Source organism: Volvox carteri, assembly GCF_000143455.1.
Source record: "Volvox carteri f. nagariensis unplaced genomic scaffold VOLCAscaffold_82, whole genome shotgun sequence".
Classification (NCBI taxonomy): Eukaryota; Viridiplantae; Chlorophyta; class Chlorophyceae; order Chlamydomonadales; family Volvocaceae; genus Volvox; species Volvox carteri.
In genome coordinates, this window is record NW_003307625.1 from 374,092 (window position 1) to 389,206 (window position 15,115).

Genomic DNA, 15,115 nt, shown 5'->3' on the forward strand with positions numbered 1-15,115 from the left:
AGGTCGGTCCGCTATGTTTTCCTTAAGCGCAAAGCTGGACAAAATGAAGCTGTTTGCCCCCGATGTGCGAATGCGGTGTTTTGCAACCCAAGTCCGAGCAATTCTGTTGTATGGCTGCCAGGCGTGGGGCCCTTTTGCGCTGGCAGAGGTCGTGGACAGGGCGGGAAGGCGGCAGGATAAAGCCAACCTTGCGGAGGGCATGTTCGAAGCCTGTTTGAAGGATAGTGCAGTCCAGCTGCAGATTTTATTCATGAGGCAGGTAGTGGGGACGGCACGGCCATCCCACAGGCTGTTGTACGCGGAGCTGGCTGAACTCCCCTTACAATATTACATGGTGAAGCAGATTCTCCGTTTCTGGAACCGTCTTCAAAAGCAAGTGGGATCCATTGCTCATGCAGTTTTACGGCAGGAGATAACCGATGCCCTGACCAACCCGGAATGGGAGGGTTGGGGAATCTCAATGTTACGACTGTTTTCCTTCTTGGAGTGCAACATTTGGAGCGGAATACCGCAAGAAGTCGTGGGGGTAAAGGAGCGTGTTGACTGGTTGTTGAGTAGACCTCTACCAGAAGGAGCGATAATAACGGCACTAAGAGAGCGTTTGATGAGCGGCTGGGACCATACGCGTCTGACTGTCTTGCCAGAGGAGTACCCATCAGATGGGAAGCAACCGGGAGTGCAAATGGCGAAGTATAAGCACTGGATGGGGCTGCCCTTTTCGGGAGCCGCAGCCGTCATGTGGCCAACACATGCTAAGGTTTTCATTCCTCGTTTAGCACATCGTAAGCTAATGCAGTTTCGTTTATGTTGCTGGGCTTTGGAGGCGAACAGAGCACGAAGGGGCAAGTACCATGTCCCCAGGGGGCAGCAGTTTTGCCACTGTTGTGGTCCTAATAGCCGAATTGAGGATGAAAAACACGTGTTATTGGAATGCCCAGCCTATAATGATATTCGTGCTGAAGAGGGATTCGATCATCAACAGAGTATGTTGGAGGCCATGCAATGGGAACCCGCACGTCTGGCGAGGATGTTGGAACATATGTGGGCTCACCGAAACTCAATTACCCCCTTTGGACGCTAGTCTGGGCTGATGTGCGGTGTTTTTTTTCCTTTTCTCCGTGGCTTTTAGGCGTTGTAGTATTGCCCTTGGGCATTCGGCTCGTATGGGTAGTCTTACAGGTATGGGGTCACGCACCCCCAACCATGTAACACACACACACACACATGTCTCGATCATGGCAGTTGTTCGTAAGCGAACCTAACGGGCTGGGGCCCCGGGCCCCACCGACATTATCCTAGTAAGGCAGGACCGTGGTAGGGAATCTCCGGCAGGTAGGCTGAGATATAAGCTACCCGGGCAGGGTGCTCTGGCCAGAGACTGAAGTATCACGACTACTAGGTGTTCGGAGTTCAAGACTCCGCCGCCGCCGTCTAAATTGTTTTGTACGCGTCTATTTACGCTAGTGCTTGCCGCTGGGTTGGACTTCTTCCGGCCTCGGTGAGGACTGTCAACTCTACGCTTCCGCATAGCCAGTCAACCCGTCAGGTGAGCGACTGCTACATTTCAATACACTTAAGCGCATTGTCTCTGAAGACATCATTCTGCGTTTCCCGGACTACCTCCCAACCTTTCCTTGTGGAGGTCGTAACTGATGCGTCCTTGCATGGTACGGGAGCAGTACTTCAGCAAAACGGGAGACCAATCGCTTTTACTAGTAAGAAGTTATCGGGGGCTGAAACCCGTTATACCACTGGAGAACCAGGACTTCTTGCTGTACTGAACACGCTTAAGGAGTGGCGGTGTTATCTGGAGGGTCGACCGTTCACCCTCAAAACCGACCACAAACCCCTAACGTTTCTGCAAGGCGTGCCTACCCTTAACCGTCGTCAAGCCCGGTGGATGGAATACCTTAGCCGGTTTGACTTCACATGGGAATACCTGCAAGGCATCCTTAACGTTGCTGATGCCTTAAGTCGGCACCCTTGTCTGCATGCAGCCATTCTGTCAGTCGTTACACGCAACCGTGCTGCAGCACCCGTTGTGCCCTCTGAACTTGTGCAACGACTTCGAACTGCCTATGCCACGGATCCCTGGTTTTCCGATAACCACAATACTGGCCATTTAACCCGTAACAGTGGCCTTTGGATCCGCCCTGAGGTTACATTTCGGCAGGTTGTCGTTCCGAATGATGACTTGCTGCGTCATGATCTCCTGTCACGTTTTCATGACGACCCGCTGGCTGGGCACCCTGGCTGCACCCGTTTGATCGAGGTTCTCCATCGTCAATTCTGGTGGCCTCGGATGGCTAAGGACGCTGAGAACTATGTCCAGAACTGTGAGCTGTGTCAACGCAATAAAGTCCTGTCTGGTAAGCCCCACGGCCTCCTGTGTCCCTTGCCTGTGCCGGAAGCCCCTTGGGAAAGTGTTACCATGGACTTTATTGTAGCTTTGCCCAAAACTGAGGGGGGATTCGATGCCGTTTTGGTCATGGTAGACCGATTCACGAAAATGGTGCACCTGGCACCTACGGTATCATCCTGCACAGCTGAGCAAACTGCACGTCTGTTCTTTGACAACATAGTGCGTTTGCATGGTGTTCCCAAGAACGTTGTGACCGACCGCGGATCGCAATCTGCCAGCAGGCACCCTGGGTTATCTGTTAGGCATGCGTGTTAACCTGAGCACCACCTATCACCCACAGACCGATGGACAGACAGAACGTACGAATCGCACTCTTGGCGATATGTTGCGCAATTATGCCGGTCGTACGCCTTCTGTCTGGGACACATACCTAACTGCTGCTGAATTCGCGATTAATAATGCTGTGAATCACGCGACTGGCAAAAGTCCGTTTTTCCTGAATTACGGATACAATCCTGCCTTGCCTATTTGGCGGGAGTTGGACGTCAACTTGCCAGCAGCAAAGACGTTTGCCAAGTCCTTTGCAAAGTCCGTCGGGACACAATTGTGTCCCGACGGACTGATGCTAAATCTTGCCTTGAAGCTGCACAGCAACGTACTGCGGACTACTTTAACAAATCCCGACGTGCCATCACCTTCTCGCAGGGCCAGTTGTTGATGCTGAGCACTAAGAACCTGAGGTCCCTAGCGGATGGTTCTCGTAAGCTTTTACCTCGTTGGGTGGGACCATTTCCTGTCGTTCGCATGGTTGGGTCTTCTGCAGTCGAGCTGCAACTACCACCTGACATGCGCATCCACCCCACATTCCATGTCTCTCTAGTCTGACCTTTCCGTACTACTGACTCTGCTAATGCGCTTCAGCCAAAACCTGCTCCTACTGTCACGGAGCCAGGACCAGTTACTTGGCTTTCAGGCAAGCAGACATTATACACGGTTGGACGGTTCCCGAAAAGTAGGCAGAAACCGCCGCCGTAAGCGCACTGTGCACGAGTATCTTGTCAAATGGGCTGGGTACTCGGCTGAGCACAACATTTGGGAACCAGAAGCTAACTTTACCCCTGATCTGAAACCTCTCCTGGAAGAAGCACGGCAACGAGCACGGGCGAGGTAAGATATGCGGGTTAAAGGTAAGTGTTTAACTCCCGCGCTTTTTGGCCCGATTCTGCTCTGCCAGTTTCTTGCCATGCATCGAGGACGCTGCATCTAGAGGGGGGATAGTTGTTGTATTCCGCTTCTTAAATTTGGTCCCAAACTGATACATTTTTCTGTCTAATTTTCCTTTCTCGCTTGGCGCGGTTGCTGGACAAGTTCACTGGAACTAACTGAATTCCAACTGCCTATTTTGCCGCCTTTCTGTCAGATCTTTATGGCTCCGACCTCTGGGTCAGACGGCGAGCGGGAAGCTGTCATGGATGCCTACAAGTAAACGCCACCTCAGGCGGAAGTCCATACTTGCAGAAGTATGGGCGGGGGTCGTAGCACAGGCTACGACTGGGACGCTGGTCCCTGGCTCGTGGAGTCCCGTCATCGATTGCAAGCATGGATCAACGGTACGCCATTCCGGGACTGGACCGCGCCATTTCGGAACTGGCTGTACGATTCATGGGATGGCTGCATCCCCCGCTATTTAAGCGGACGAAACTCTTCCAATCGGTGTCTTCCGACGCCACCATCCAGTCGTGGTTTGGTTAGATATATCAGAAACAGCCCCTGTGCCGCTGACAATGTGGCAGCCTGAGGACTTTCTCCTCCATCGTGAGCACCCAGCTTACCTGGGCCGGGTGGAGCGGATCGACACACTCAGTGGCTCGCAACTGGCCTCGTTACGGAGGTTTTACAACCTGTACAGGCCGGCAGCTGCTGAATGGCCAGCCAACTGTGTGATTGAGGCGACAGCCAAGTTCCTCCACTGGGCCTGGGCTGGCCCGCTGGCGCTGGAAGCTGGAAAATGGTTTCTCTCTCGTCCTGCCTCTGAGGATCCAACCATGTGGTTTGGGAGGGTGCAGGGCATCATCGCTCACGTTGGGCCCGGTTCACCCTGATGGACCATGGTGGTTCGCGGAGACTGTTGTGCCGTGGGACTGCTGGGCTCTGCCACACCCCAGGCGTGCTGGATCGCAGGTCCTACTGGCGAGGCACTGGAACATCACCCGCCACCTGCCACCATATCCACGACTGTGAGAACCTGCGCCTGGGTATGCATGCATGCATGGAGAGGGGTCGCGGGTCGAGGATTTGGACCGTACTAACTGGGCCATAGGCACACGAGACACGTGTGGCATGTGGCATATGCCCGTGTACCGCATTAGGGAAGGGGAGGAAGCGGCAGAGGAAGGAAGCGGAAGGGGAGGAGGCGGCAGAGGAAGAGGGGGCAGGGGATAGAGGCGGCAGGGAAGGAGGCGGCAGGGGAGGAGGCGGCAGGGGATGAAGGCGGCGGGGAAGAAGGCGGCAGGCGAGGAGCGGCAGGGGATAGAGGCGGCAGGGGAGGAGGCGGCAAGGGATAGAGGTGGAAGGGAAGGCGGCGGAAGGGGAGGAGGGGGCAGGGAATAGAGGCGGCAGGGATGGAGGTGGCAGGGGAGGAGGCGGCAGGGGATGAAGGCGGCGGGGAAGGAGGCGGCAGGCGAGGAGCGGCAGGGGATAGAGGCGGCAGGGGAGGAGGCGGCAAGGGATAGAGGTGGAAGGGAAGGAGGCGGAAGGGGAGGAGGGGGCAGGGAATAGAGGCGGCAGGGATGGAGGCGGAAGGGGATAAGGTTGAAAAGGAAGAGGCGGCAGTGGAGAAGGTGGCCGCTTCCAAACAATAGCTACCTCTTTCTTCGGATACATAGAGCCTTAGGCTCCCTTACTTATCGTTCGTATTCATAGCTTAAGATGCTAGTCAGCTGCAGAATTTCGTGAATGGGTTCTTGTCAGGTGTATAGCTGTCTTAACGTAGCCAGACTTGCCTCAACCGCTGTAATTATTTTTACTGAAATAATACCATAGAGAGTAAACTCTTCCAGATTCCACCCAGGTTCAAATCGGTTATTTTGGGCTGGGAATCTGGGATACATAAAATTTCCAACGTAGGCGTGGCCTCTTCATTTCTGTTCTCCTGGATGGTTGACATGGGAAGGCGGAAACAAGTTGCCAAGGGTCCTTACGCTGCAGAAAAACACAACCCCAGCCCAACGGCCACTATACCCCCATCGTGCTGCCCACCAATGCCCCTCAGCGGGGCAACACGCGCATGACACATAAACCTATCCAAAGAACTTCGAACGACTCTCAGACTCTCATGTGGTGACATCTATAGAGGTAGCTACCTCCTCAACCCGGGAAGATCCCTGCAGGTTCAGCTGACTGGTTCCCCCCTACACCAAGCACTACCCCTTCTGAGCTCCAAAGGCCATACTACTAGGCTAAATGACTCGACCGAACCCACCCCGTCCCGGCCCGCTGGCTGTCCAGCCGCCCCTCAGCGGCCGTTTGCCACAAGCCTGCTGCTGGCAGAGCCTAGCGCGGAGGCGTCTGCGATTGACCAGCGAAGAAGGGAAAAGGAAACTCACTAATCCATGATTGATTTCTTTTCAGAACTAGCCAGAGACACAATGACTTTCAAGGTAAAATGCATTCCCCAATCCGCTTCGAACTGTATGAATGGTTATTTATACACCCCGCCCGGCCGTCAGGGCGATGGATTCAGGGCGATGACCCGGATCCACTTCGCCTTGCACTTTTTGATACAGGGCGATGGATGACATACAACAAAGGTCACACTTGGCAAGAGAACAAAAGCCTGCCAACTGAGAACAATTCAGTATTCCTTTAATGAATAAAAGGAACAGAATGCTGCCAAAACAATCAGTGTTGGAAAACATAGGTGGCGCCGCAATGCTCACCCTCTGATCTACATAAAGCCTTGAGGAATCATAAGACATGATTGGATGGCGAACCAGTAGCTTTAGTACTCAGTCCATTGCTGGCACAGCAAGCTGACGCATGGATGCGCGGGAAGCCCATGACCCAATCTCTAGCCGTTTCGGACATAGGGACCATATAGGCTTAAATACAATGAAGAACGCTGGAACAAACCGTTGATATGCTTGTTGTAAGCAAGGGGTGCAGCTTTACACGAAGAGGCTTTTATAAGAATGGAGTGGGAGTCATGCACATGGGCGCCCTTGCATGGCATAAGGGATGCGAAACATATGTCGATAACGTTCGTTGTATGAATGTTGGTAAGATATTGTTCAGTTTTGGTGGTGTTAAGCAGAGGTCCAATACCTGGCCATCGGGGTTGCGCGAGCTTCTAACCCAACCCTGACGAGGCCAACGAGTGGATCATCGATTCGATATACCATCCTCGTTTGCTGCTGAACTTTGCTCGTGGGTTCGTTTTCGTGTCCTTGTCATTTTGCTTGGTCTGGAGAGAATTTTAGCGATGGAGATAGGACCCTCTCCTAGATTAATGATCCTCATGATCTAACTACACGTTTCAGGGCCATCAGTAAATGATTCTACCATGCGTCGTGAGTTCTGGTAGATATGCATGTCTGGTGTTACCGGTGAGCTAACCCACGAACGCAGAATCGGAGTTTCCCACATGCAGCTAGCTTCTGCAATGGGACATGATGAATATTGACTGCAACATGTATTCGCGTCTTATCACGAACGCATAAAAAGGCGCACGCGATACGTCACGTCTGGAAAAGGACGCACGCTACTAACGAGCGTGCTCATCGCTATCAAAGGATGCCGCGCATAGGGAGCCTTCGCTATCCACGTCCGCTTCTTTGAAAGCGTGACGCTGGCATTAAGCCTATACGGTCCCTATGTCCGAAACGGCAAGAGATTGGGTCATGGGCTTCCCGCGCATCCATGCGTCAGCTTGCTGTGCCAGCAATGGACTGAGTACTAAAGCTACTGGTACGCCATCCAATCATGTCTTATGATTCCTCAAGGCTTTATGTAGATCAGAGGGTGAGCATTGCGGCGCCACCTATGTTTTCCAACACTGATTGTTTTGGCAGCATTCTGTTCCTTTTATTCATTAAAGGAATACTGAATTGTTCTCAGTTGGCAGGCTTTTGTTCTCTTGCCAAGTGTGACCTTTGTTGTACGTCATCCATCGCCCTGTATCAAAAAGTGCAAGGCGAAGTGGATCCGGGTCATCGCCCTGAATCCATCGCCCTGACGGCCGGGCGGGTATAAATAATCTTATTAGGGACCAGGGGTCGGCAAATGGCGCTGGTACAGCGGGTCCTTCCGTTGTACCCGTTGCAGAAATTCAATTCTATTCTTCATCGCTGGTACGGCAGCCGTACGGCAGGGTGCAGAAATTCCCCGAAAAAGGCAGGTTTGCGTAGTTTTGAAGCTATGAACTTCATCATTAGGTTACCAAACCTTCCATTTTACAAGGAGGTAAACGCTAGCTTTGAGAGATTCTCATAACGAACAGTCAATTGACGACCTTGACCAAGGGCATTTGCCACTGAAGATATGCATCGTTGTTATGCAGAGTAGAAGTGACGGATTGCTCAGATAACACTGAGGTAATCGTGCGGTCGGTTGGGGGTTGTGCTCGCATACGACTTCTGATGCGGATTTGAGCAGTTAAGTGACGCACTTGATGAACAAACTTATCCGTAATTGAGCGCAACAAGACAACTGTGGCTTTAACAGCGATGGTGTAACGTAGTAATTTTGGTACATCGGCCCGCAGACACTCTTTCCTCGGCTTTTACAAAAAACAATTTCGATACAGTTATTCGACCCTGGCACAAGTACCAGCGACAGTTATTCAGGGTTTGCCGACCTCTGTTAGGGACAATAATACTGTACGGCATTTACGACCTCAAAGTGGGAACAAACGCTAAAACTAATAAATAGGGGGGTCCTTGTGAAGCAGCTGCCCGCGTTTCCAAAGCACGTATGGTGTTGGATTGTAAGGTGCCCAAGTACGTTTGCGAGGAAGAGAATGTGGCCAGGCTGGAGAGGAATGTGCAGTGGCATATTGGAATGTGAGATTAGCGTAAGCGAGTTACAGGGCGTTTGGCGCACGGGCGAATTTACGTGCATACCTTTCACCGTAGCATCAGTCCTCAGTTCACTTTTTGGAACGAACATCAGCATAGGTCCAAGCCCTCTCACTTGGAGGGATATGCAAGCAAACATCCTGATAGGGGTAAACTCGCACGCTACATACGAGCATTCAACCGAGCACATGCATGCTTAGTTGAATGGTGAGATGCGTCGGCAAACCCTGAATAACTGTCACGGGTACTGGTGCCAGGGTCGAATAACTGTATGGAATTTTTTTTGGTAAAAGCCGAGGAAAGGTCGTCAGTTGACTGTTCGTTATGAGAACCTCTCAAAGCTAGCTAGGTCTAGAGCTTCAGGCACCAATTCACTTGAAATTCTTCGCGGGCGTATGGCCAAGAAGAAGGGGAGGCACCAGCCGACCCCGCCAAAATCGGTGAAGGAACTCGCAGATCGGGTACATAAGCTAGCCAAACAAAACGAGAACACTCCTATCAGGTCACTTGTCACGTTACAGGAGGACAGTAGCGAGGGCAGCGACGGGCAGAGAACCACCATGCCCTCACCGACAAAGGATGATACCATGGCCGACAAGGAAATGGACCAAACAGCCATGATAAAATACATCTACCAGAAAATCAGCCTCATGGATGGGCTGAACTCCAGGGTCGCTGGCCTGGAAACCAGCGTGTCTGGGCTTGACAACAGGCTCAAGGTGATGGAGGAGCGGATCAGCAGCAGCGCCGCAGCGGGATTCTCCGGGCGACATGAGGCTGGCAACGACAGCGCAGCGTTCCACGAAGACAAGGTTTTGGCGAGGGTTCCCAAGAAGCTGGTGGATGAGGACCGACTGAGCGACGTCCTGCACGACATGGTTCAGCGGCTGCGAAATGGGGCACGTTACACTCTCGATATCATCCCGTGGACAGTGAAGCCTGGGGCGAATGGCAGTACTGCTGCGGGGGGTGTACGCCCCACGGCAACGGCCGGTGCAGCCTCGGATGCACAGTGTAACCGGGCAGGTACCGATGAGCCAACCGTCCTAGTCGACATTCTGCTGAATCCGCAAGTGTGGAAGTCGTTCGTCACCCTAGGAAAGATTGCGCGTGAACAGCACGGCATCATCCTCATGGACGCGCTCACAAAGACGGGCAAACAGCTGCACGAGCAACGCATGGCAACATTCATCCACCTGCGTGACGTCAAGAAGGTGCAGCCGAGGTGGGAACGTGGTGTGGACATCACGGTCATGGACGGACAATGCAGGGTCCCCTTCGAGGGACCCTGGGTGGACGCGCAACCCAGCGGAGCTGGTGGTTCTGCTGGCATGGCACCGCGCGGCGACCGCCCCTAGGGGGCCGCGAGCCAAGAGACTCGTAAGTTGAGGTTTCTTCAGTGGAACGTGGGAGGGTTGACTGACTGGAAACTTGATTGTGATGAGTTTCGGATGATGACTGATGGGTATGATGTAGTAGTCATTACAGAAACACATAAAGTGGGAGAAGGTTGCATTAAGGGAGTTGTTCCTCTTGGAACTCGGGTTTTCTCTGCTGGGGGGGATGGCAATCGTGGGGGCGTCTGTGTGTGGGTTAGCGAAAGATATGCCAAGGCGGCCCAGCTGGTTGGCACATCTACAGCACCACGAGGTATGGATAGTATCTGCCCTGAACATGCGAGGGAATGGGTTACTGGTGGGGGCCACTTACGCGGCACCTGAGGGATCGATGGTGTACAACACGGTGATGGGACACCGAATGGCGCCTTCATCGGTAGCCAAGAGGGTGACGTGTCGCATTCAGACATTGATTAAGCGATATGCCAGGCCAGGGGATGAAGTGCTACTCATGGGAGACATGAACGCGAGGGTGGGACGAGAACAGGAAACGCCAGACATCCAGGACGATGACGATCTGGAAGAGGTGACTGGTTACCAAGTCAGTAATTCGGAATTGTTCCGAGGCGTACCAAACAGGCGGAGTCAGGATCCCCGCACGAACCTTTTTGGTAAGACGTTCACAAACATGTGCCGTGAAATGGAAATGATTGTTCTCAATGGACGGGTTGAGGGCGACAGGGAAGGTGTGATCACTTTCCACCACAGGGTGCGAGAGATGGGAAGCATGATTGATGTGTACTTCGCTACGATCGGACTGTTCACGCACTGCAAGAGCCTTCAGGTCCTAGGCATCCCAGTAGCTGATTTCGGGCCAGGAGCGGGTAAGCTTCTAAGCGATCACTGCCCGGTAGCATTGGAAATTGATGTTGGTAGGCACTCAGATGTTAGACGGACGAGGGGACTCCGATTTGACATGGGAAAGATAGCGCATTACGCCCAGCTCTTTGAAACAGATGACGCAGGGGTGGTGAGAAGGATTGCAGAGGCCACGGCACGTTTGGGGATGGAAGGGACCACCAGTACTGAAGCGGTTGAGGCCATCTTGGACGTCTTGTCCAGAGCCGTTAGAAAAGCTGGTCGTTCGATGGAACAGGGAGGTAGTGTGGGGAGGAGAGTTTCAGACGCCCCTTGGTGGACAGAAGAGTGTGCCACGGCTCGCTCAGCTATGCTCACGCACAAGGCTTTTATGAGAGCAAATGCATGGATGGAGGATCCCGACGCGCGAAGTATGTTTAGTAGCTTACGGACGCGATACCAGCGACTGCGACGTGAAGCTACAGAAGCGCATAAGGTCAGACGATATGAGGCGTTTTTGAAAGAGTGCTGTGGAGATCAACGCGCGCTCTGGAAGCGGATCAGTGGAAAGCCCAAGACCGCTTGCCCCATCAACGATATTGCTAGTTGGAGGCGGCACTTCGACACGCTCTTCAATGGGGACAAGGCTGCTGCCAGCGACGTCAAAGCGGATATCATCCTCAGTTTTATCAACGAGGCGGTGTATGGGGGCGGGCGCGGCTGGGAGCGGGGTAACACAAAAAGGGACGCCAGGGTATCATCGGCTCTTGCAATGAACAACCCCTTCACCCTGGACGAGGTCATCGTGGCCATGAAGGCACTGCGCAACAACAAGTCAGGAGGTGTGGATGGGCTGCCGGCTGAGGCTCTGAAATACGCACAACGCGAGGTTGGCAACAAGACGGAATTTGTGCTTGCACCGTACCTGCTGAAGCTCATGGAGCATATCCGCACGACGGGTGATTATCCCAAGCAATTCGAGGTATCATCACTCACACCCATCCACAAGAAGGGCGACGTGGATGACCTGGGCAACTACAGAGGGCTGGCAGTTGGCGGAGCGCTTTCAAAACTGTATGCGTTTCTGTTGGAGCGCCGACTCAGTGCATGGGGTGAATCGTCGGGAGCTCGTTCCCCTTATCAAGGAGGGTTTTGTAGCAAGAGAGGCACGTGCCATAACCTGTTTGTGCTCCGACATTTAATTGACAACACTAAGAGGAATACTGGGAAACCCCTTTTCGTGTGTCAGGTGGATTTTGAAAAAGCCTTTGACAAGGTCCCTAGGGATCTTCTATGGATGCGGTTGGAAGAGAGAGGGGTGACGGGTGCCACGCTGGATGCTCTGAAGGCTTGTTACCGGAGGGTAGAACTCAAGGTCAATGTCAACGGGGTGCTGGGAGACTCCTTTTCCTCGTTTCAAGGGGTCAAGCAGGGATGTCCGTTGAGCCCCACATTGTACGGCATTTTCGGGGAAGGTTTTGCAGACTACGTGGAAGCCAAGGACCGTCTTGCACCTGATGCTATGGCCGCGCATGATTGTCCCGAAAGCGATGGTATGCGAATCCCACTTATGTTCTACGCTGATGACCTAAACCTTTTTGCTATCTCGCACAGACGGCTTATGGCACTGCTGCGTGCGTTGAGGGAGTGGTGTGAAGCGTTTGGTATGAAAGTTAATACAGGAAAATGTGAGGTTCTGTTTTTTCACCATGACATGCATGCCTGCAAAGAGATGTACAAGTTAGGCGAGTACGGGCTTGTTCCCATGATGGTCACGGATGGAGGTGCGCATGTGAGTAAAAGCTTACCGTGGAAGGGTTGTACACGGTACTTGGGCCTTCATTATGGCCCGGGCACCCCTTTTGAGTCCTGTCGTGATGAACTTCATGCCTCTGGACAACGGGCGCTCTTCGCATTAGTCACCAAGCTTAGGCGACAGGGCCTGTTTGTGCCAGCTGTTGCTGTCAAAGCCTTCGACGCACAAGTACGATCCATCCTGTCTTACGGGGTACAGGTCTGGGGCCCGATGAGTGTCCTACAGGTCCTGGAACGAGGCTTCCCTAGAGGTCAAGAACACCGGTCATGTTATTTTGATTATGCGCTGGAGGATAAGATGGCTGGTCTGCAGAAATCCTTCCTGAAGCAGTTGGCTGGGGCGGGGGTGCCTCCCAATCGGCTACTGTTTAAGGAACTGGGGCAGTACCCGTTACAAGTACACTGGGCGAACCTAATCTTCCGTTTTTGGAACCGACTGGTAGAAGCTAAAGGCTCGGTGTATCATCATTGTTTTCGGGAAGAGCTTCGTTTGGCCTTTGCTTCCTCCTTATGTCACGATGGCTGGGGATCTAAGGTTGTCAGGATACTAGAAATTTTAGGGTACGACATGGGGTTTGAGGGTGGTGCGGATGAAGGGATTGAGGCTAGGGTAGATATTGCTGCGTCACATGTCCTAGATATTGACCAGTTATTGCAGGAACTCCGAGATCGATTTGATGACGACTGGGGTAGTGAAAGGCTGGCGATTGACCCACATATGTTTGTCTCTGACGACAAGCAACCAGGGGTGAAGATGTGTCGTTATTTGCAGTGGATGGGGCAACCTAAGCACTGCAAAGGCTACATCTTACCGAAACATCACGTCACTCTGATGCGTTTTAGGATGTGTGTTTGGCCTTTGGCTGTCAATCGACCCCATGGTAGGGAACGGGCCGCAAGGTGGTGTCGGGTCTGCAATAATCGTCAGGCAGTGGAGGATGAACGGCACGTGCTACTAGAGTGTCCGGAATATGCGGATATCCGTGCTAAGCTCTGGACCCTAGGCATTGCTCCAGGAGATGTTATGAATGCGGTGATGGGTGTCGAGAATCAACGCGGATTGGCACATGTCTTGGATTGCATACGGAGACGTAGGTTGCAGTACATAGACGACTAATGAGGATCACAGTACAGTGTTTTGATTTGTTGCCTTTTTTTATTCTTTTCAGTTATTGTTTCCAGCTCGGCGGCTCATGAGCCTCTTGGCTCGTCTGGGCCGTACAAGCTCAAGAAGCTTGTAATCAAAAGATTCGAGAAAAGATTCGAAGCTAGCGTTTACCTCCTTGTAAAATGGAAGGTTTGGTAACCTAATGATGAAGTTTATAGCTTCAAAACTGCGCAAACCTGCCTTTTGGGGGGAATTTCTGCACCCTTCCGCACGGCTGCCGTACCAGCGATGAAGAATATTTCTGCAACGGGTACAACGGAAGGACCCGCTGTACCAGCGGCGTTTGCCGACCCCTGGATGCGACCCCCCCTTCATTTCGTGCTCGGCAAGCCTGCCACCGTGTACCGGATATGTTAGCGATGTTACAGGTTACAGAGACGCTGCACCTTGGTTTCTGTGCGCAATGCGTACGATGCTCGACCCCGCCGACCAAAACTACACGTGCCCAACTGAAGACATTCCCGGTGGTTGTGCAGCAGCTCTTGAGGCTGTTGCTGGCTGAAATCCATCCTGAGCTGTTGCAACACGGCTAACGCGGGCACGTCCCTATGCACAGCAAATAGCTGTTCCAAGCCAACAGCGGCGTCCATGTCACCGACAAGGCTCTAAACGTCTTATCTGTTCTTATGTTTAATTAAGTTTATGTATGTTATACTTTGAGGGTCTTTCCATTGGCTGGTCGTAAATTTTCGTAGATTCTCCTTAGGGCCGGCCGGGCCCGCCGCAACTCCTTTTTTGGGATTTCTTGCACAAACTGATAATATAGATGTAAACGAATGTGTGTATGTAATTTTGGCAGCGCGAAGTGCCCCATGCGAGAAGTTGCCGGACGGCCAATGTAACGCCGCTAAGGCGGCCCTTGGCTCACCGGGCCAACGGTATCGTACCAACGGTACATCCAAGAACTATTCATAATCTTCCAATACCAAACGGTATTTATCAATACCACCTTTATCGTTGGATAATTTCCTTTTTCGCAACTGCTTGCCAACTGCAAGCTTTGTTACAACTTTGGTATCTTAGACCAACCGGTCAAAAGACCTCGGAGTCGAGTACTCCAACGCTTCCGCACCTACATCTCAGTTTCTTCAAACATTTTCTATTTAGCCCTCATGGCCAGTCCCAGGAACCCTCAACGCACCCAGTCGGCGGAGGCCGACCATGAGCGCTACCAGCTGCGCCAGGTGAGCCCGTCAAAAGCGCAAAAACTGGTACAAAAGGTCCAGGACATGTACGAAAAGTACGTGAGACGCGCCCAGCGTAGGGGCATAACACCGCCGTCGCGCATGTTTGACAAAGTCAGACAATTCTGCGAAGAGCAAGACTATCGCTCCGCACTAGGCTTCCTAATGGAAGCTAACGAGGAACTCTCTCACGTGCAGAAAAGCCGCGAAATGAGGGAACGCCTAGCCAATGCGGCGCAGGACGCCGACAACGACCCAACAGGGCCGGGGCCATCGCGCGCACGCACTGCGCAGNCAACGGCTGCCACAACGGGGCC

The 15,115-nt window shown here is 52.8% G+C and overlaps 2 protein-coding genes across 2 annotated transcripts; both read left to right on the forward strand.

The window, feature by feature from the left end:
* Positions 1–3,884: 3,884 nt before the first annotated feature.
* On the forward strand, positions 3,885–6,012 carry VOLCADRAFT_107899 (uncharacterized protein; the record flags this gene model as incomplete). The annotated part of the gene is made up of 3 exons (XM_002957899.1): positions 3,885–3,972; positions 4,100–4,422; positions 5,881–6,012. 3 exons carry the CDS (start codon positions 3,885–3,887, stop codon positions 5,968–5,970), a joined length of 501 nt encoding a protein of 166 aa, XP_002957945.1. The 3' UTR covers positions 5,971–6,012.
* A 2,984-nt stretch (positions 6,013–8,996) lies between these two features.
* VOLCADRAFT_99137 (uncharacterized protein) lies at positions 8,997–9,794 on the forward strand (the record flags this gene model as incomplete). Its single annotated transcript, XM_002957900.1, has 1 exon — positions 8,997–9,794. One exon carries the CDS (start codon positions 8,997–8,999, stop codon positions 9,792–9,794), a length of 798 nt encoding a protein of 265 aa, XP_002957946.1.
* Between the last annotated feature and the right edge of the window lie 5,321 nt (positions 9,795–15,115).